The sequence below is a fragment of the Malus domestica genome, chromosome 03 (assembly GCF_042453785.1).
Source record: "Malus domestica chromosome 03, GDT2T_hap1".
Classification (NCBI taxonomy): Eukaryota; Viridiplantae; Streptophyta; class Magnoliopsida; order Rosales; family Rosaceae; genus Malus; species Malus domestica.
The window spans coordinates 947,575-971,063 of NC_091663.1; the positions used below are offsets into that span (position 1 = coordinate 947,575).

General features: G+C 37.0%; 1 protein-coding gene across 1 annotated transcript; it reads right to left on the bottom strand.

The window, feature by feature from the left end:
• Window positions 1-4,869: 4,869 nt before the first annotated feature.
• LOC103407572 (peroxidase A2-like) lies at window positions 4,870-7,589 on the bottom strand. The gene is made up of 4 exons (XM_029099287.2): window positions 7,270-7,589; window positions 5,854-6,057; window positions 5,605-5,770; window positions 4,870-5,513 (listed from the first exon to the last, which is right to left on the bottom strand). The coding sequence occupies exons 1-4, from the start codon at window positions 7,495-7,497 to the stop codon at window positions 5,059-5,061; spliced, it is 1,053 nt and encodes a 350-aa protein (XP_028955120.2). The 5' UTR covers window positions 7,498-7,589; the 3' UTR covers window positions 4,870-5,058.
• Between the last annotated feature and the right edge of the window lie 15,900 nt (window positions 7,590-23,489).

The following is a 23,489-nucleotide window of genomic DNA, read 5'->3' on the forward strand; positions in this document are numbered from 1 at the left end:
TTCCCTGCAATCCAAACACCCCATCCCCCCCACCCAAAACCAACCCGTCTCCTACCTCATCACCCAAAACTAGAACCACTCCCCCATCGCCGTCCTCTCCTCCTCTATCTTCGATTTGAGCTCCATTTTAAAAAATTCCTCCCTGAATCGACCCAGACAACCATAAAAAGCAACTGCAATAAAGGTTATAAAACCTCAGATCCTATGCCAGAACGAGATTCGGGAGATGATGGAGGAGGTCCGGCGGAGTATGTTGTTGGTCTCATCAAAGGAGAAGAAGGCGTGTACAGACGAGCGGGAGGAGGACAACGCAGGGTCGTTGGAGGAGATGGAATCGTTGAGGTCGGTGAGGCGATGGTGGAGGAAGACGACGAAGGAGGGGTGCGTGTTGCACAGCCAGGTCTTGAGGATCAGAGAAGAGGACTCACATCTCGGTGAGAGTACGGTGTCCATCCTGCCAAAGGCGATGCGGCGCCAATGGAGGTGAGGCAGTCGGCGGCCCTGTGGGATCTAAGGAGGAGGGCGCCATTTTTATGGGTGTGAGTTCTTCTGGGCGTCGGCTGTGGAGGGAGAGAGGTGGGGTGCAAGAGATGGAGGTGAGTCGGAGGGGGGAATATGGGTTTTGGGGATTATATATATATTTTTGATTTTTTAAATAATTTTTCTTTAATTATTTATTCTTAAATGTATATAATAAAAAAAATTTGCCACCTGGCATAAATTTGGCAGCCACGTGGCATAAATGTGGCAACTACATCAGCTCTTAACGGATCAATTGATGGAAAATGTAATGGGGGTACTATATTGAAATAAAAGAGTAGGTGAGGTATGAAAGTGAAATGCTTTAAAGATATTGTATGAGGTTGTAATAGACCTTAAACCTGATGGGGTACTATGTAATTTACCCTATCTTTATTGTAAGACAATTTGCGTATTTACCTATTTAGTTCTAGATTAGACATGCATGCATGCACATTTGTGGAAAAGGTTTGTCCGAAATAATTAATGTGTTGAAAGGTTATTTCGGAATCTTGAAATGCATGCATGGGAAGCAGCAGGGAGTACTAAAATTATAAGGGGGCGTTTGTTTTCCCTCACTAAGTGTTATTGGATTAGATTGGACTAACTATTAGACCAGTTGTTTGTTCCGTAGTGGTATTATGTTTAATGAGATTAAAGGGGACTCGCATGGACAAACTCCTTCACTAGGAGTTCTTAGCGAGACCCCCCATACCAATGGGATTGCTAAGACCTCGTCTGATATGTTTTCGTATGCTCCCTCTCATCCTCTTTCTGCTCTTTGTTCTCTTGAGACCCGACAACCACCATCACACCACAACTCGCCAACTCTAGCAAGATCACACCACCAGCCCACCACCACTCTTTCCCTCTCTCCTCACCTTGAACCTAGAATTTCAAACTGAGGAAGATCCTGCTTTTATTGTTGTCCATCCAACTCTAGCCGTTTGCTTCGCTGCGCTTTGAACTTGACCTCGGACTTGTCGGCTTCGCACAATTGACCGGATCTTGTGAACCCAATGGTGGGTGAGCCATCCAATGCGCTTGAAGGAATATGGGAGGCCAAAAACGCCAGAGCCACATCGGCGTGTTCTCCGCCAAGGGCAATGGCTTGGGATTCTTGTTTTCATTTGGTTTTGATTTAAATTGGGTTTTGATTTTGAACTGGATTTGATGTGATCTGGAATTGGCAGATTTGCTCTGTAATTGTTTGAATGATCTGTAAGTGTGGAATGAATTTTCGGGAGAGAATAAGAGAATTTAGAAAAAAAGAAAAAGAGATTAAATAATAAAATATTAATATATATTAGATTAAATAATATTATATTAGAATATGTTATTATTCAGTTTTTTAGTCCGACACTACACCAAACGCTTCATTAAGTTAGTCCAGCTTAGTCTAGTATAAGTCAGCCCAGCTTAGTCCCTGAAGCTAGTTCAGTCCGAGATAATCAGGTGCAACAAACGCATCCAATAGTATAGAATTTGTTTCGTACTAAAGTCAACAAAGGCATGCATGCGTGTCTTCGGTTACTAGTACTAGCTCTTGGGCAAATTTGGCAGTCTCTCTCATCTCAATGAGAGAGAACATTGTCTATGGGTCTTAAATCCTGTTATATTATAATTAATTGAATTTTTTTATTAACACCCCACATGTTGTTGAATATACCTTACTTTAAAATGTAATACTAAACAACTTGTAACTCTAATATGAAATGACTATTCGAGCCCTCAGAGTTACTCTTACTCTCCATTGTAGAACAAAACCCTAAAAACACAAACAAGTTGATGAAAATATATCTTTTGATGAATGGAACAAAAAAATTGAGTTTTGCTCCTCGTTCATTCGTTGGTTTTCATATTCAAGAAATTATTTAAACAATGGAATAAAAATTTGACTTTTTGCAAAGCCTTGCTCTAGTTGGAATCCAAGAAATAGGAAGAAAACTGTAGAATGTTGTAAAATTTTAAGATGTAATAAATGTAATATTCTTGTGGTTGTTTGATGATGAAGAAATTCAATGTTTTTTGGCTGGTTGGAACTGACATGACCTTATAAGAACAGTTCATACCATTTGTCTTTCAGGCTTCTTAGAATCCAACGTGATTGTTCAAGAAAATTTGATGGATGTTTATAAATCAAACGGCAAGATGGAGATTTTATACAATTTAATTCATCTTTCTTGTAATGTGGATTATTCTATTGTGTGAAAGAGATGAAGAGTTTGACGTGTGGTTAATTAGTTGACGATTGTGGGGGTGTGTGAGATGTGAGGTCTGGGGTGTACGAGATGTGAGGATAGTATTGGAAAATATGTGGCATGTGTTAAAAAAATTTAATTTAAAAAGTAAATGTAGAGTGTATTAAGTATGTGGGGTGTAGTCAACAAATTGTGAGGTGTTAATAAAACAAGCCTAACTTTTCAAAAGTGTATTTTTTTTATATAGAAAGTTTAGAGTGCAAAATGAGATTTTTAGAGTGTCAATAACAATTTCCTTAATTGAATAGAAATTCTCTTTGTAATTATAGCATGTATTATAAAAATGGGATTTTCAATTGTAATTAGTGTAGAATTTCTACCTCAATAGGAATTAATATAACGTATATATATTGTAATATTGTTCACACATCAATACAAAGAGTAATAATTCTTCACTCGTCTAAGTTTTCTTAAGTCCTAGGTTTCTGCTCTCCCTTTCTTCCCTGGACGTCCCACCATTATTCCTCATGGCATCACCTTCTTCCTCTTTATCCGATCAAAACGCTGCAACCTTCCTTAAACTTTCTACCACCAAGTATATTGTTTGGGTTAGTCAACTTATCTTATTGGTCAAGATCTCTGGAAATATGTCTATGGTTCTTCTCCCTCTCCCCTCCTTTCCCTAAACAGCCCCATGTCTGCTTCAAGGCCCACGCCCTTCATTCAGCATCTGCGCCTGCCTCTGCTGCTTCATATGCGCCACAATCTGGACATGTGCCCGTGCCTATTGGACCTTGTGCATATGCGCCACTATTGGATCCGTGTCCACCACACCTCCAACCAGCTCCATCTCCAGGTCCGTGCCTCCATATGAGCCTGCTATCGATGATCCTCCTCCACTGCTTCCTCGGCTGTCACGTCTACTCATTCCATGGTGACTTGCCGTACTAGATGAGCTATAGCAAGTTTTCTCCTCTTAGATTTAATTTTTACAGGATGTCTGCCATCCAAATAGATTTGTTGACAGTTTTAGCTTTCTCTCTGACTTCCTTTTTAGCCTATGTATCATGGGTGGCATGAATTCAACATTTTACAAACTATGCCTACTTATCACAAAAATGTTCTTTCGTTATGCTTATATTTCTTCGACCCTTCAGACATAGTAGTTTCTTAGGTTTTAAACCTTGCAATATATTTAGACATGTTAAAGTCGCCATCTTTTCCATGGCTGGTCAAGTTTTAGAAGCATAACATCCTTCCATTATGTCGTCATGAATCCAGGTTAGGCGATTCATTTATGTATTCTTTCTAAATTGCTTGATACGATACTATTTACAATAATATAAGCTAACTTGGATAGTTATTGAATATTTGTTTCTGGTTTCCTTCTCGATGCTGAAGATCTTCATTCACAAAAGAAGTGAGCTATGGAAGAGTTCATGATGGATTGCTGCGAAGGATTAGACATATACATATATTTATATTTTTTTGGGCATTCCATATCTAAAGTTACCTGATGCACAGGCCATAAGAACCTGTTTTATTATTTTGTTTTTACTTTTTTTGCAATTGCTAGCACGACAACAGAGCTTGCAGGACATGTATTTTGTCATGTTGCATGCACAAACAAAATTTATGTGAACTGCGTGCTACTTTTGTTTCTGATGCAAAGAAACTATATTTTGTCATTGCAACTTTTGTTAATAGAAACTTTCGAATTCACCATTTTGATTGTATATTGGCTCTTGATGTCAACTTAATAGAATGTAAATGCAAACTGAACTACTTATTTTACTGTTTCGATTCACCTATTTCTTGGTTTTTCAATTATTTGGAGATGACCGTGTTAATTTGTGGTTTTGTGGTAATTACTCAAGTAAAATGTGCGTAGTCTAGATTGCTGCATTTGAAAATGCGAGTATGTTGCTGCTGCCATTTGAGTGGTTTTTTTTTAGGATATTATTCATTGCTATTGTTGATTATAGTTTGAAAACGCCCAGCAGAGCGCTGACAGTTTTTCTAGTAAGTACTAAAGTTGTAATTAGGGAAGGGGTGGGGTGATTGCCTCATGATTGTTGCATTGTAAAATTCACATTCAGTCTCTAGTTAAAATAACACAATACTTCGAAAACCCTGAGATCCCGTGATATAAGCTGATAATATATATCTTCTTCAAATGGATGTGAAGTCGATCTGTCTTTTATTTAAGTTACTGAGCAAAGGGGACTAGCCATAAAAGCTCGAAGGTGAGCTCAGTACTCGTAGTCATGATCATCACAATCATCATATGAAGCATAAGGCTTAACTACTTTTCCATAACATTAATTTATTTAATTAATTAGTACTCAGCTACCAATGTAGCAGTTAATCCATATGATTCTCCATTAACTCTACGGCAGCTCAATCTAATCTCCCCCTCGGTTCCGGTCAACGGGCTTATATTACCCATTTTAATCATGGATTCCCCAAAATTCTCAAAGAATGCGCTCTGATTAGCGCTGAAGTTGTTAACAATGTCGATGGTATCAGCCCCGCTAGTTGAAAACAGCTCTTGATCGCTTTGGAGCAAGCCTTCCTCGACTTGAAGATTCGAGAAATACTTTGCATCAAAAGTGTCAGGAGTTACAAGATCCAAATTGGTCAGTACACTGCCATTCCCATTCAGTGGGCATATCTCACTCAATGTTTCTAAGTAGGTTGAGTTCAAGGTCGGATCAGGACTGCCTGTGCCGCTGAAGTTATACAATCGATCGGTGAAAGTTAGACATCTAGCACGCCCAAATGTGTGAGCACCTGTTAATTTTGCATGCCAAATTTTGTTACTATAAAGAAAGGGAACATAGTTAGATATATTTTTTTGCAGCCGTACGATTTGCTTGCTTACCAGATAGTGCAACCAGATCCGTGGTGTTGAGGCCTACAGCTAAGAAGTTGGCCTCGAGTTGGTCAAGTGTAAAAGTAGGAGCTGGAAGGGCTTCGTTGGCAGCCGTGCGATTAGCTGTTAAGCTATCCCTTCTTCCTAATAGCACTGTCCATGAAGGACCTCCAGACTGCAACCATAGATTAGTTACTCAAATTCCAAATCTCATGAAACAAAATGCTTTAAATTGTTGTTGGAGCTTGAAATGTATACCAAATTAACAGATTCTTCGGCAGCAATGGCGAGAATATCAGCACAGGAAACGACGGCGGGACAAGCATTCTCCAATGCAGTCTTGATATTGTCCACAACATCAAATCCTCTGGCCGAGTTGTTATTTGGCACTGCTGTTTTTTCGCTGTCAATGGTACTGTTAGGATTGGTACTGTTGTCCAGCAGAATTGATCCATCGCAACCCTGAAATATAATCAACAAGTGTTTTTCATCTAAAAATTGCATGTTTTTGAATTTTGCTTACGTCTTCTGAAGTTCTATTAACAGAGAAGCAGCTGATAATAAAAGCACTTTTGTGCTCAGGCATTGTTCCGAAGTCCAGTAACTTAGAGGCTGCTAATATATACAAAGTAATCTTGGTTGGTATGTTTTCAAAGTTGAATAAGTTGTTCAGCTTAAATCTTTGAAGAACTAATTAAACTTCGCATCTGATACCATGGAGATATTTTCAGGGAAACTAATATTAATTCCATTTGGATAAAAAGAAAAGAAAACATGGACAGATCTTTTGGTGCTCCAACCAAAGTTCTAAAAGACGTTAGGCGATAGTCGAGCGGCGGGCTAGAGCTTAGCAGCTAGGTGGGGCCCTACGAGGACTAGACCAATTTAAGCAATTTATTGTATATTGTATAAATAAGTGTCTATTTATACTTCAAAAGACACATAATTGTAGTGGATATGTAAATTGCTAGATAAAATAACATACAAATTATAAAGTATTAGGACATATTGTAAATATGGGAAACAAACATATAATAAGTGCTTATCCAAGTATTCAATGAGTCTCTTACATTTTATTGACAAAAATAAAATGCAAAATGAAAGTTATCAATTTTATGTCTAGGTGGGAGTTGCAACCTAGGCGTTGCATAGGCAGATTTAGGAGGGCTAAGTGGGCGCCTAGGCGAACACCTAAACGGGTTTAGGCGCACTTTTCTAATTTTCAAACGCCTAGAGACTAATTGGGACGGTAACCAGTTGCCTAGTGTCTAAGCGGGAATTTTCAGAATAGTGGCTCCAACTACAAGTTCTACTTATTTTAATTAAAAGGGTTCTTCACAGATAAGCGCCCTCAAAACTATGTTAGGTCAGAATAGTGGCTCCAACTACAAGTTCTACTTATTTTAATTAAAAGGGTTCTTCAAAGATAAGCGCCCTCAAAACTATGTTAGGTCAAAGGCACTAAAATCTCCTTGCACTATACACTAAATAAGCATAACACCATAAATCGAGCTGGTGCACTACTACTGAGGCCATACTTAAAACCAAAATCCCGGACTGGAAATTTCCAAAAAAAAAAAAAAAATCCCGGACTGGAATTCGTGATAAGAACACCGGCCAAAGAAAGATTTTTTTACAAACAAAGGGTATCAAAAGCAAAGAAATGAACCATACGTTGACGAAGCAATCGTGAAAGTGAAGCCGAGTGAGGCTGGCAGTAATCCGGGGATCGGTCTGCAGAGCCTCTTCAATGACTCCACGCACAATGCTGGTGGCATTCGGGCATGATTCATCATAAAACGTAGGAGTCAACTGAGCATCACCACATCCTGCACTTGCACACAAGATTAGTAACACTGCCAAAACATATTTGTAATACAATTGAGCACTATAAGGAGGCATTTTTCTCAGGTGGTGTTCGATTTTTCTAACATATGTTGATCAATGCATATGTGAGCCAAACGGTATAGGTCTATTTATTGAGTGACAGAGTGAACTGGTAGATGAGAAACCCGCGTTAGGTAGATGTCAAATTAGCTTTATTTTTTTGGTAAAAAGTTCAAATTAACTTAAATAAATAAAAATCGAAGCCCTTTTCTCCCTTTTTCTTCTTTACGTGAAGTGAACCATGATGATATACTGGAATCCAGAATGTGGGTCCCTGGATGCAATATAATCTGTCATATGGAGTATCATGTGGAGTAGAATTCTCTCCTATTTTATTCTCATCTTATTTCTTCTCCTCCTCTCATATATTATTTTTTGTCTTTATAAAAAAATCAATATAAGATGTTGACGTGATTAAACCGTAACCGTTCAAATAAATGAAAAAGAAAAGGGAGAAAGATTAGGAGGGAGGAATCCTCCTCCTAAATGTTACTACCCTTCCCGCGAAAAAAGGTGAGGTTTCAATCCAAAAGTTAGTTAATAATTAGAAGTGTCCCGAACTTGAAGTGTGTTTAGATAATAAGTTTTTTAATTCGATCAATATGGTATCTTGATTAAAATTCAAAGTCCAAATTAGAAAACAATGTATAATAATCACCGCAAGAAAACGAGACAATAATTGTAAATTCTCTTTTCTTATAAAAAATAGGAAAAAGAGAGAAGAATAACATTAGTTGAATGGGCGGATGAATAAACTAATGAGTTGAATAAAAAAAGGGATAGTGCTATTCACATTTTTGTTTTTATTTTTCACACATTTTTCGTAATTTTCGATTGTCAGATCAAAAAAATTGAAGAATATCACTGATAAAAAACTAACATGGGTGTGCAAATGTAAAAATAAGTGTGTGAATAGTACTTTCATAAAAGAAGTATCAGATATATCATGGCTTTGTTAATTACACAAAGACATACCTAATTATAACATCTCTAGAAATTTAGGACTTGTTTGGAATTTTTTAAAAAAATGACTGAAAATAGTTTTAGAAAAAAATATTTTTGAGTTTCAAAACAACTTGAAGTGTTGCTTCTTGGGTTTATTTATAGAAATTATACCTATACCAAAATTGGGTTGAAAAACGTTATTCACCAACAGTGTTTTTGACAAAAATACCCTTTGTTTTTCTTTCCATTCCTGCTTTGTTTTATAATGTGGAACATGTTGTAAAATCGACGGTGGGTGCAGTGGAATAAATGAAATAAGACACAAAATTTACGAGATTCCTTTACAGTAAGTATGACTGGAGTACGTCCTCGGGGCAGCAGTGGTGCTTTCATTATAATTTAGAATAATAGGAGTACAAAGATAACTCTCTCTATTATCTCCTCTCCTCTTCCTCTCCTTTCTCTTTTCCTCTCTTTTTCTCTCATCCTTTCTTCCTTCCTATCTCTCCGTGAGTCTTCCCACTTTGATGTTGTGTGGGGTTTGTATTTATATAGAAAATGGGAGTAGTGTGTAGCAAGCTTCAGCAACCAAAAGGAAGGGCCAATTATTTAATTATTTGAGTGGACATTCACTGTTCTACAACACTCCCCCTTGGATGGTCATAAGTCTTCGATTGACTCGTTAAAATCTTGATTTGTTTTAAATGCTTCCACTGATGAGTATCTCCCCTGATTTCAAATCATTTAGGCTGATCGTTGATCATTCTGCTTCAGTCTCTTAGCAAAAAGAGTTGTTGAAAGAAGTGTTTTACTTGTTGTTAACTTTCCACAGGCTTGTTCTTAAACTGGGCTGAAGGGCCTTCTGCTAGACTTCCTCCAAAGGTTTGAATTTACTTTTTTTATTTGGAGCTAAATTTAATTCAAAGGTGATGGACACTTGATCTTGAATCGGACTTGTGATTTTTTAAGGACATTCGAAACTTGATCTTGAATGAAGTTGTACCGTGAGAAGCTTCACGTGGCAAGTGATCTTCGGCTTTGTCAGGGATGAATTAGCACGTGTTTGTTGCGCTTGTCTCCACATACTTCAATGTATCATTTTCACTTGTCTTACTTGTTCCTCTTGCTTAAGTAGTATTTTCCCTGATTTTCCCCCATGCATGTGTGGCATATTCTCCTGCAGTATTTGCCTTCTAATGCAGGAGTGGAATGCAACCCTTGCATTTGGATGGTTCATCACTTCTTGGTGACTGGAGACCCAGCTCCAACAACAGTTGAAGATGGCTATTCGAGAGCAATACTAGATAAGCAATTAGGAAAAGTTCCAGACAGTCGGTTCCTTACCGGGAGTTGGAGTGGAGGTTCCGACATATTGATTTCTTTATCTTTGTCTTTGCAGGTAAGAACAAGGACAAAGGAAATGACAGGGAGATTGCATGATATGAGACACTCTTACTCTTGTCCCTGAAGATATGAGATACTCTTGCTTCGGTGTGACCTGTTTGAAGAGGTATTCTCGGAGAGGAAGAAAACTGAGTATTTCGAGATGCTTTGTTGAAGATGCATTCTTGGAGATGAGAGAAAGTTAGGAGTTTTGGATGTGTGCCTTGCCATGGACGATGAAGGTCGACTTATATAGGGATTTCCCTAATAACAGGTAATGGTGTTGTGCCTTTATTCTTGTCAGCAACTGTGGTGTAATTAGAACAGTAAGATTTACGCGTTTTTAACTTTGTCAGAGATATTTGACAAAGTTGTACGCGAAAGTAGAAAAAGCTGAGATTGCGTCTGAAAAATGCCAAAGAACTTTATTCAGGAAAATCTGACTTTTGAAATTCGGATAGCAGTGCCTCTTTGATCTCTGAACAAGTAGCTTTGTTGCCTCTTCTTTAATAGAGATATCAATTGTGTTCAAGAGTATGTTCAGAAAGTTGCTACCTGTAGAAATTTTCCCCTTCCTGCACTTCTGAGATTTTATTTGACCTTTTTTTTTCATCATTTCTGAAAATGGCTTACTCATCTAACATTTGCTTAGATTTGAGTCTTAGGAGTGATACAGACGAGCAGTGTCAGGATAACATATGACGCCCGTCCTTCTTATCTTCTAATGGTCCTCTTACAGTTAGGGACACTGTGATGAAGAATAACATAACTGCTACTGTGGTAGCTAGGAATTGTCTCACTCCAAAGGATAACAGAATCCTTTCAAAACGGTCTGATGAGTCGGCCGTTCAAGACTCTTTGGCTCTCAGTGTTCAATGTGCTGGCTTTGTTTCCAATATGGGTTAACGCTTACTTGCTCAAACTCGCCAAGTTGAATTATTGATGACTGAGGTAGCAAGTCTTAAACAAGATATCAGAGGGCTCAAGCACGAGAATAGAGTGTTACACGTGCTTGCAAATAATTACTCTACGAGCATGAAAAGAAAGCTCGACCAGCTGCAGGAATCCGAAAGTTGAACTCAAAGCAGTCACTAAAAGTTCGTTGCTAGATTTCGAAAGTAACTGATGTCTTCCCCTTCTAGTGTTTTGCTGAGTACTAGGGTGCCACATAATCAATCTCCAGTGCCTCCTCATTATAGGGTACTTCCGAGTACTGAGGCTTCACATGAGCAACCTTTGTGAAGGCTTCATCCTGTTTGTTTGTTTTGACTCATGTGTATGCACACATCTGTAATTTCTCGGAGATATTAATAGATAAGCTTTATTTCATTCAGTGTATTGTGCCAAATACAATAAAGCATATATTTCACTAAGATGTGGTACTTTTGGACCAAACATTAATTGATCTTTACCCTTACGAAGATAAATGATCTTTCTTAGTGTCTACATCATTTGAGTATTCAACTCATAATCTTTAATCCATATGGTTCTTTTAATATCATAGACATCATGGATAAGATTCGTGTTGGTATATTGTTCGATCTGCAGCTCGAGACAATATTTCTCTTAACACTTTATAATCTTTCTTGACTCTTTAGGAGTCCCAATTTAATATCATCAACTCTTCAAGAGTTCTAATTTAATGTCATTGACTCTTCCAAGAGATTTTAGTATGTTGCAACAATATCATAATGATAGTACTCACTAAGGCAATTTATACCATCCATTGGTATTGAGTACATAATTTATGCTTTACCCTTCGGGGGCTTACTTCAAGCAATTTGAATCCTTCAGGGATTTTCTACACTTCATGACACATTTTCTTTGGAATTTATACAGTGCAATTTGCTCCCATGTATACTTAAGGAATTTACTTATGGAGATATGATGTGGGTGACTCACAACCCTTCGTATATAATTCTCCATTCATATGAATTCGTTTACAAGAGTATAATTAGTAACCTTGTGTCATATCATGTAAGTGTATTTCATTGTATTACAAATGCCTATATGTAACCTCATTGGTTCAACATATTTTGGCTATTCAAATATATATAGGTCCATTTTTCCATGTTCTTACAAAATTGTAATGGAATTGCCTTTCTCCATTTTTGGCCAATAATTTTGTTGACAAAAAAGAATGAGACTCAATATCAACATAGCTCATTAATGAATTTAGTAGCTACTTATAAAAATCAAAATTACCATTGGTTATCATCAATCCGTGATCCCATATTCTCATGTGCATGCGCATGCATAAAAGCTTTTCATTTCTTTGGATATCCATTGTCTCTCCAAGGGCATTACACTATCTATTTCAGGATAGTCATAATTTAGAGAATGCGGATCATAACCTCTTCTTGAGCGTTATAGAGCTTGGATTTTAATTTCCACTTCTGGGAGTTGAGTTATTGGAACCTATACATCTATCATGCTTCATGCATGAGACATCAATATTCCCATGTTTGTGGATTGTCCTTTTTAGGACGTATATCCATACGGCGACTGTCATGCTTCTGGCATGCAACAGTTATGCTTCGGGAATGCAATAGTTCAATAGTGCCATATTCTTCTTCTTTCGAAGGACTGAACGTTTTGAGTCTAAGGGTCTTCCATGCTTCAGGTGTGCAACAGATACATCATTTATCGCCTCATTATATTGTCCAATAGGGACATTAATTCTTGTAGGCACATTTGCAGCAAGTATATGTGATTTTATCACTTTCGTTGCATTATTAAATGCATCTGGCATTTGATTGAAATATCGTTGCATCATTCAATTATTCTTACTTCATTTTCATATTGATTGCTTCGTGAATCAAAATAAGACAAATTCTATTAGTTCTTCTGGAACGGTCTTTTCTTATCATTCTTCTGAAATGATATTTTCTTATCATTCTTCTGAAACGATGTTATTTTCTCCCCCTAATAGCGGGAAAATTGTCTTATCAAAATGACGACGCAAACCACGCGGTAAACATATCCCTAGTCAAGGGTTCCAAATATTGAATGATAGATGATGAATCAAATCCAACATAAATTCCCAGTTTGTATCGATGCCTTATTTTAGTACATTATGACAGTGCAATAGGAACATAGATAATATAACAAAAAACTCGTAAATGTATAATGTTTGGCTAGTGCCTAAACACGAGTTGTACTGAGAAATATCGATGGTTGGTAACTGGTCTCAACCAAACTTAATAGTGAATTATGTAAAATGGCATGTCCATATGTAGAAAACTTGCAATTTCGTTTTCATGAGCAGAGCGCGGGTAATCAATTTCATCCGCTTAATAAATGCTTATACTAAACCATTCTGAGTATGGACATAAGGATCTTCTGGTCCTATTAAATAGTCTGTGGATTGAGACTTTTATGACCTTTATTACAATTAAGTTGAAGCATTGCGACACTTCAAACTTAAGGTACTTATCAAGAAACTTCATGTCCGATCTTGAGGATCTAGGGACTTCATGCCTGATCTTTTTGCATGATGGAACTTCGAGTCCAATCATTTTATGTGATGAGGATCAAGAAACTTCAGGTTCTGATCTGATCAAGGAACTTTGGGCCTTATATATACTTATCGTAACAAAAGGTAAGTACAATAAATAAATTAAAGCAATAGGCGGTAATTCCAGACATAGTAAATAAATTGCATTTAAGTAAATAAAGTTTGTGACAAGGACTTTAATTTAGCACCATTCATATAAATCAAAACTTAAAGCAGTAGGCGGTAAAACCGTCCATGATAAATAAATTGCTTTAAAGTAAATAGAACTTGTGAAAGTGTTTTAAACCAGCACCATTCACATAAATAAATATATATATTTTTTCTTTCTTTTCTAATGGTACAACACCATCCAAAAGCTTTTATGTCACATCCCGGCTCGGGGCGGACCACTTCCCAAGCCCGTTCCACCACCGTAGCACGATATTGTCCGCTTTGGGCTTACCACGTCCTCACGGTTTTGTTTCTGGGAACTCACGAGCAACTTCCCAGGGGGTCACCCATCCTGGGAGTGCTCTGGCATCATTCTCGCTTAACTTTGGAGTTCCTACGAAACCCGAAGCCAGTGAGCTCCCAAAAGGCCTCGTGCTAGGTAGAGATGAGAATATACATTTAAGGATCACTCCCCTAGGCGATGTGGGATGTTACATTTTATCTTTTTTGTTTTTATTATTTCTTTTTCACATGTTGTGTCGGCATTATGCAACAAGATTCCACCCTTTTTTCATATAGCACCAAAATCCTTTTTATTATTTTTCATTCAAATGGTGCAGATGCATCATTAGAAACCTTTGTCCAAAAATTCCACTTTTCCAATTCTTTTTCACATGGTGCTTGAAACACCATTCCATAATCCCTCCTTCATTTTTCTTATTTGTCTGTCTGTACTAGTCTCAAACCCAGGGCCATTTGGGTTGTTGTGGAGGTCACACAGAACCAATTCAATCCAATAAGACTACCAGAGATTGGCGTTATTCTTGCATGGCCCAGAGAACATGGCGTCGCAAAGCAAGAACTTCCCTATAGGGACATAGATGATAGCGGAGTTGATGGAGGTACAAGAGAGGGAGGCATGTGTTGAGTCCGTCATGCCATCACCATCTCAGACAACCGAGTATTCATGGGAGTTCTCGAGATCTGTCAAAAACGACGCTATCTGGGTTTTCAAGTCTGATGAGATTCTTCTGGATCTCTGGAAACCAATTGTCAAGTACGAGTTTTCTCATCTCGTGACGACTTCAGGTCGTTGTAAATTTCAATTCTTACTGGAATTCGGTGAGGCGCTTTAGGCGCAGTGGAGAGACAGAAAATGGACATACCTTTTATTATGTGATATTTTGGCTAGCAGAGGTGAGAGGTAGGTAATGCTTCACCGGATTTATGGCGTTGTGCTTTCCACTGACATGAGAGCTTCTCGTGCTGATAACGTGTTGTAAAATCGACGGTGGGTGCAGTGGAATAAATGAAACAAGACACAAAATTTACGAGATTCCTCTACAGTCAGTATGACTGGAGTACGTCATCGAGGCAGCAGTTGTGCTTTCATTATAATTTAGAATAATAGGAGTACAAAGATAACTTTCTCTATTATCTCTTATCCTCTTCCTCTCCTTTCTCTCTTCCTCTCTTTTTCTCTCATCATTTCTTCCTTCCTATTTCTCCGTGAGTCTTCCCACTTTGATGTTGTGTGGGGTTTGTATTTGTATATAAAATGGGAGTAGTGTGTAGCAAGCTTCAACAACCAAAAGGAAAGGCCAATTATTTAATTATTTGAGTGGACATCCACTGTTCTACAACATAACAAGGTATTTAGAAATTTTCCGTTTGATACCTGTTGGCTACGTGTGCCAACGTCGGATTTCCAGACATCATTGATAATCTCAGAAGGGAGAAATTTTTAATTGTGATATGAACATGAGTGGTACATCATGTGTTTTTATGTAACTGATGAGAAATTTTACTGTTTAAGTTAGTAGCTTTTTAACACACATATCCCACTATTTGTATAATGACACGTGGTGTACCACCTCGTGTGTCGGTCACAATGAAAAATCTATTGAAGTAAGGGGTATTCCCCCCTTTTTTTTCTCTCGAATTCTCTCTATAAAAAACTAAACCACGGCCGCCACTTTTCTTATCCCCCAACCGCCGATCTCGTCACAGTTTGGTATGAACCAAATGGATTTCTTTTTAAAACAGATCGACATGACTATGAATATATCAGCCGACTTGAAGGATCCGATGGTCACATACATTATTTGAGTATATCATGTGTGAGCTTTAAGTAATAGTTGGATCACCTGCAAAGAACTCTATGGTCTCATTTTCTAGAAAGTAATGACAACTATCATGCATAAGACTAAAAGCAACCACACAAAAGTCCTTTTAGCCACCCACAAGTCAAAAACTACTATTGTGCATGTCACATAAGCAAATTTTTCACTCTTCCAACTTTCTAGCCAATCGTGCAAATTATTGGTAAATTTGACGGTGATCGCATTAACCTTCTCTTCAATGCATGACATGTGGAAAAAATCATCATCAAACAGAAGTTTGATATTATGCACGTGTCCCATCTTTATTTGCGCGTTTGTGTTTGTTTTTTATTTCGATAGGTTGAAGAAAAAAAAGCACTGGCTCGAGCAAGAAGGCTGCAAGGGTCCGAACAAGCCTAAGAGGCTTGCAAGTTGCAAGTACCTTCTTCGTTTTCATCTATGTTTCGCTTTTACTATAATTTAGTTTTTCTAGTTATAATTGTATAAATTTCTCGTTCAATTTAATATAAAGGTTCAGCTCAAAAGTTTAAGATTTATAATCCACACGATCCACATATCAATAAAAGGCTTTTAGTCCATTCCCATTTATAGAATTTTGCCGACTCTACGGCTGTAAAAGGGGCTTAATAGTGCAAAAGTACGAAACGAAACAAAAAGAGGAAGGGCGAGAGAGAGATGCAATTGGGAATTTGTCGGATCGAAGCTCTTCCATACCCTTCCATTATCTCCACCGACTCCTTGACTAAAAGAGAGTGTTCTTTGTCTCATTTTCTCATCATAGCTAAAGCTAGAAAGTATGTTTCATGTTTTCCCTATCCGCAACTGGGATTAGGAGAAAGAGATTGAGAGAACAGAGGTTGATCTAAATCATCAAACACAAGCATATGCCTGATTCCATTTGTCAACTTACAATTTGAATAGCTTGGGTAACGATTATGTTGACCCTAAAAACTACCAGGTCTACGTGGCGCACATACCGAGTAATTAATAAGCTAACTACGTCATTCGGTTATGTGCAGGGTGTGCCAACTCGACGGCCGAGCTCGATCGGGGAGTAAAATGTGTTGTTGTGTTGGGCGTTGCTGACTTCTTGATCCTGCTATTACGGCCGAGGAAGAAACACGTCTAGCCCTTTGGGTTCCAGAGCCTGAAGACAAAGCTGCTAGTTCTGTGAAGTTCACAAATCGTCAGCGCCGGGTTCGGTCATGGTGATTATATTCGTAATAGTATAAGCACGCTGAACTGGCACCAGGCTATATGGACACAAGTACTCGAAAGTGATGTATGTCTTGATAGTAAATGTGGTTCAACCGTCGGAATGTCGAACTCTGAATCTCACTTGCGAATATCCAATCATAAAACAACTCGGCGTTCAATGTGCCGAGCCTAGTAACGTGTAACACCTCACTTCGCCGAGAAGGTTGATGAGATGACCTCTACCAGCAAGAACTCGAAAGTCACTATCGACCGAGACTTGGATAAATAACCAATAGGTCTCGAAGCAGTGCTGTTTATCCAAACTGAAGGAGGTGCTCCTTGGTCGGTTGATTCTACGGCTCTAGTATTGTGCTGTTTATCCAAACTGAACATGTGTTGGCGGAAGGAAGGATAAAATCTTAAGGTTGTTGAGAAGCTTTGCATAGGGTAATTTATATGTTGATTTGGAGGGGGGCCTTCATATTGTTTGCAGCTTTGTATTTATAGTCGATTCTCCTTGATCGCTAATCCAAATAGAGTCCTTTTCTGAATATACCCCAAAAAACAATATCAAAATAACTGATATTATCTTTTGACATATTTCGGCAAAAATCCTGCTAGTCTCCTTGCGCCCATAGACTTTCACAAGAGGACTTTGAAATTTCAAAGTACCCTTATCCTTTCAAACCCATCTGACAACATCCACCACATTGCAACACAAAAAGCCTAGCTACCTAGGTTTCCTATGTCATCATTATCCATGACCATTATTTTTTTTTTAGGGGATGTCAAATCCCACGTGCTGATCTCCTATCAATCTACTCGTCCACTGCCAGCAAACCCAAGTTAATTCGAACTCTGTTGTTGATGCTTCCCATTGGAAACAATGAGAATCTCATTTATCCCGTTGTATAAGAAAATATCAAAACGAATCATATTAAAAGATAATTATTACGATAAAAATCTTAATATTATCTTTCAATAACAATAAAATTATCTTTGCTCTTCCATCCGACTATTGGGAATTATGCCTACTTAATTGCCTTGATTGCACGGGCCAATGATGTAATTTTGGATCCAAACAGATTCACATACCTCTATTGTTTTGATAATTATTTATGTCCTGTCCTGATTGTTGAAGTTATGTTTGCCCAGGGGAGTGATCCTTAAATGTATATTCCCATCCCTACCTAGCACGAGGCATTTTGGGAGCTCACTGGCTTCGGGTTCTGTAAGAACTCCGAAGTTAAGTGAGAAGGAGGCCAGAGCACTCCCAGGATGGGTGATCCACTAGGAAGTTGCTCGTGAGTTCCTAAAAACAAAACCGTGAGGGAATGGTAAGCCCAAAACGGACAATATCGTGCTACGATGGTGAAGTAGGCTCGGGATGTGGTGGACCCGGGCCGGGATGTGACAATATCAGTTTGGTTTCTAATTAATTAGTTTCAAAGGAAAGTCCATTTTGAAGAAACTACTTAAGTGGAATGTGTTGATCTAATCCCTTTTGTACATAAATAGGTTATATACAATTTTTATGTGGACTGATCGATTAATTTTTTTGCACATGTACAAATCTTCCTAATTTTTTCAATGTAAATAGTATTCATTGTTTGCGTGAGTCAACATCTTAGGAGGATTAGGAATATAGGCAATATCCTAGGAGGATTAGGAATATAGGTGTGTTTCCTACTTTGATTGTAAATCATTTAATATTCCTTGTATCACAAGGATTGGAGTTGTATAAATATTACCTCCCAACGGGAGAAGAATAACAAGAATTATTAGAACTCTAAACTACAATTTTATCTTTAATCTTCTATGACATAATCTTTCATATCTTTCAAATGTAATGTTCTAGACAATTTCTGTTTCCACAGCAATGCGTGCAACATTTTTATTAACATTTCTAATAATTTATACTGTAACCTGGCTACTTTATTAATATCTCGAGAAATTTAACCTGGTTAGAAATTTATACTGTAACCTGGCTACTTTATTAATATCTCAAGAAATTTAATCGGGACTACAGTAGTCACTACTTACTTTTGACTTTTGTCCTGCATCATGGTCTGGATTCATAGTCTTATGATAAGTGGTGTAACAACTTCAGGGCTTAGCTAGGTGGGAGGTTTAAAGCTTGACCATGGTGCTCTTATGGGTCTTCCCAGCTTCTCCCTCTTGCCTTTATCCTTGGGAGATGCTGTCTCTCCATCTTTTGCTCATTTTTTCATGTTATGTTCTTGTCGTTGGCTTGGTTTGGTCCGTCTGTGACCTCCCCTGTTTGTTGTGGGATTTTTACAGTATTTTGAAGTATGAGATGCTCTGAATAATTTAACTGTTAAATTTTTATTTAAAAATATAAAAAAAATCTAACGGTTAAAATGCCGAAATATTTATTCTATACTTCATAGCACCCTAAAATTTTTGTTTGTGGCATGGCTTGGGGTTTTTGCCTTTTAGTAATGGAATCTCTTTTTGGGACTCCAATAGAAAAAAGGGGTTTCTGATGAACAAACTTACATTTTCTTCCTTCCATCATAAGAATAGTATAGAAATTAGACAAATAAGGAGAGAATATCATGCTAACAAAAGAAAAAACATAATTTATTACAAATATGATTACCTCTAATCCATGTCCAAAGCACACTAATAGGAGCAATCAAATTACCTAAACTCAGGATAATTAAAATTATATTATCATTTAATACATTAACATCAGCCCAAGGGTAATAGCGTATTAAAAAAAAAATCCAAAAAGCAAAGCTTTAAAGTTAGGTACCGACTCACCATCACATATGATTTTATTAGTGTATTAAATGATTATATGATTTTAATGATCCTGAGTTTAGGTAATTCGATTGCTCCTAAACTCACCATCACGCAGAAAAAAGGGATTTGCTTAATTGAATCAAAGTCAAGGAACTTAAATTGATACGTAAATTTTTTAAGATTAAATTTAATAATTCTCAATGGAATTGGTTCTATATGGAATTATCTTAGGAATATGCCTTGACTTTAAATGCATGCATGGGCAAAAAGAAGTTTGATATTAAGCACGTATCCCATCTTTATTTGCGTGTTTGTGTTGGTTTCTTATTTTGATAGGTTGAAGAACAAAAGCACTGGCTCGAGCAAGAAGGCTGCAAGGGTCCGAACAAGCCTAAGAGGCTTGCAAGTACCTTCTTCGTTTTCACGTATGTTTTGGTTTTACTATAATTTAGTTTTTCTGATTATAATTGTATAAATTTTTCGTTCAATTTAATATAAAGATTCAGCTCAAAAGTTTAAGATTTATATTCCACTTTGTTTCGATTTTTGATCTCTTGGTGTTTCAAAGACAAAAAACAACACACAATCCACATATCAATAGAAGGCTTTTAGTCCATACCCATCTATAGAATTTTGCCGACTCTACTGCTGTAAATAAAAACCAAGGGTTTAGCAGTGCAGCTGCATACAAAAGTACGAAACGAAGCAGAAAGAGGAAGGGCGAGAGAGAGAGATGCAATTGGGTATATGTCGGATCGAAACTCTTCCATACCCTTCCATTATCTCCCCCTACTCCTTGACTAGAAGAGAGTGTTCTTTGTCTCATTTTCTCATCATAGAAAAAGCTAGAAAGTATGTTTCATGTTTTCGCTGTCCGCAACTGGGATTAGGAGAAAGAGACTGAGAGAACAGAGGATGATCCAAATTATCAAACACAAGCATATGCCTGATTCCATTTGTCAACTTACATTTTGAATAGCTTGCATAACGATTCACAGACCTCTACTCTTTGGTAATTATTTATGTCGTGATTGTCGAATTGTTGTTGTAGTATAATTTATCTATGTCGTAGATTACCTACTGTCGGCATAAATATATGGCTATTTTGGTAATATATGAAAAAGGGTTACATGATACCAGTTTGGTTTCTAATTGATTAGTTTCAAGGGAAAGTCCATTTTGAAGAAACTACTGAAGTGGAATGTGTTGATCTAATCCCTTTTGTACATAGATAGGTTTATACAATTTTTATGTGGACTGTATCGATTAATTTTTTTGCATATGTACAAATCTTCCTAATTTTTTCAATGTCAACGGTATTAATCTTCTATGAAATAATCTTTTATATCTTTCAAACGTAATGTTCCATACAATTTTTGTTTCCGCAGCAATGCGCGGGTAACATTTTTATTAACATCTCTACAAATTTATACTGTAGCCTGTCTACTTTATTAATATCTCGAGAAATTTAACCTGACTAAAAATTTATACTGTAGCCTGGCTACTTTATTAATATCCTGGCCACAGTAGTCACTACTTACTTTAGACTTTTGTCCTGCATCATGGTCTGGTTTCATAGTCTTATAATAAGTGCTGTAACATCTTCAGGGCTCAGCTAGGTGGGAGGTAAAGCTTGACCATGGTGCTCTTATGGGTCTTCCCAGCTTTTCCCTCTTGCCTTTATCCTTGGGAGATGCTGTCTCTCCATCTTTTGCTCATTTTTCATGTTATAGTCTTGTCGTTGGCTTGGTTTGGTCCGTATGTGACCTCCCCTATTTGTTGTGGGATTTTTTACAATATTTCGAAGTATGAGATGCTCTGCATATTTTAACTGTTAAATTTTTGTTTAAAAATATAAAAAAATCAAGATCTAACGGTTAAAATACTGGAATATTTATTCTATACTCTATAGCACCCTAATTTTTTTGTTTGTGGTATGGCTTGGGGTTTTTGCCTTTTAGTAATGGAATCTCTTTTTCGGACTCCAAAAGAAAAGGGGTTTCTGATGAACAAACTTACATTTTCTTCCTTCCATCATAAGAATAGTACAGAAATTAGACAAATAAGGAGAGAATATCAATCTAACAAAAGAAAAAAACATAATTTAATTACATATATGATTACCTCTAATCCATGTCCAAAGCACATTAATAGGAGCAATCAAATTACCTAAACTCAGGATAATTAAAATCATTTAATCATTTAATACACTAACATCAGCCCCAAGGGTAATAGCGTATTAAAAAATAATAATCCACAAAGCAAAGCTTTAAAGTTAGGTACCGAGTCACCGACTCACCATCACATATGATTTTAATTAGTGTATTAAGTGATTATATGATGTTAATTATCCTGAGTTTAGGTGATTTGATTGCTCCTAAACTCACCATCACGCAAAAAAGGGATTTGCTTAATTGAATCAAAGTCAATGAACTTAAATTGATACGTAAATTTTTTAAGATTAAATTTAATAATTCTCAAAGGAATTGGTTCTATATGGAATTATCTTAGGAATATGCATCGACTTTAAACTAGTGGGAATTGGTTCTATATCGAATTATCTTAGTAATTGGTTAATCATTAATGTGTTGAAAGGATATTTCGGAATCTTGAAATGCATGCATGGGCAAGATGCAGGGAGTACTAAAATTATAATTGTATTGAATTTATTTCGTAGTAAAGTTAGCAAAGGCATGCATGAGCGCATATTGAAATGGCTTAAATATTGAAATGGTCTTTGTGTTATATTTATTCGGTTGATTTGGTTCTTGTGCTTTTAATTTGACTGATTGAGTTTTTGTGTTTCACTCTATCAGTTAATTTAGTACTTTCCATTTAGTTATTGTTAAAAGAATTTATAAATATGTTTCGAATTGATTAACAAATAAGAATAAAAGATAAGAAAATAAGAGAATTAAAAAATAAAAGCAAATTTTGAAACCCCCCTAACACCGCCATCATCAAACATACCCAAAACAACTCCAATCACCGACAACCGACACTCCTTCTCGTAAATTTTCAACCAACGGTTCCCAAGACCACGTCGCGTTGATCATCATCCCCCATTTGTGTCATCTTCGTAGCATCAATCTGCACCTCTTCCCAGATCTCCCTTTCCTCGTACCTCTCATGGGTATGATGATTTTTGGATTGTTTTATATCTAAACTTTTATTTATTTTTGGCAAAAATCTTATCATTTCTTTAATTGGAGTCTATTTCTCTAAATAAATAGAGTTTTTAATGTTTTAAAATGGATTTTTTAACGCTAAGATAAAGAAATGAATTATATTGGCCAACGGTGTAAACACAAATACTAAATTGGTCAAATTTAACATACGGAAGCTAAATTAACTATAGGATTAAAACACAAGGACGATTGTGACATGTAAGCCTAGTAAAATTGTTGCTACATACATAGGTTTTAAAATTAGTCTTCGGTAACTGGTACTAGCCCTTGATCAAATTTGGCCGCTCTCTCATCTCAATGAGAGAGAATATTGTCTTTGGGTCTAAAATATACATCATATAGGTGTGTTTTTATTTTTTTGAGTAAAAATACGATATTCATTGAGAAGAAAATAAACGTATAATAGGAACATAGTGGTGTATGACGATCTGTCCCGAATAAATATTTATTTTATCCCCGAAAGCGTGGAAATGTCGATTTTACCCTTGAGCGGTTGGGTTGACACACCCCGATCCAGAGGATCTAGGTGTGCTGGCTGTCACGTGAGCGTGACGTAACCATAAGTGCGACACGGAAGCGAAACAACCACAAACATAAGCAGGATTTCAAACCAAACTCTAACAGAACAACCTACTAGAATAACCGGACAAGTTATAAAGTAAACACATAAGTTCAGAGCATAGGTTTAAGTGCAGTCAAGTAGGACTAAAATAAAAGTACATCACCCTCAGGTGA

Bases quoted from the DNA above. Each gene is read 5' to 3' on its own strand.
- LOC103407572 (XM_029099287.2), bottom strand. From the start codon at position 7,497: ATGCCTCCTTATAGTGCTCAATTGTATTACAAATATGTTTTGGCAGTG. The intron at 6,058-7,269 runs GTATGGTTCATT...ATTATATTTCAG, and splicing joins TTCACGATTGCTTCGTCAAC to GGTTGCGATGGATCAATTCT. The intron at 5,514-5,604 runs GTAAGCAAGCAA...CAAAATTAACAG, and splicing joins GGATCTGGTTGCACTATCTG to GTGCTCACACATTTGGGCGT.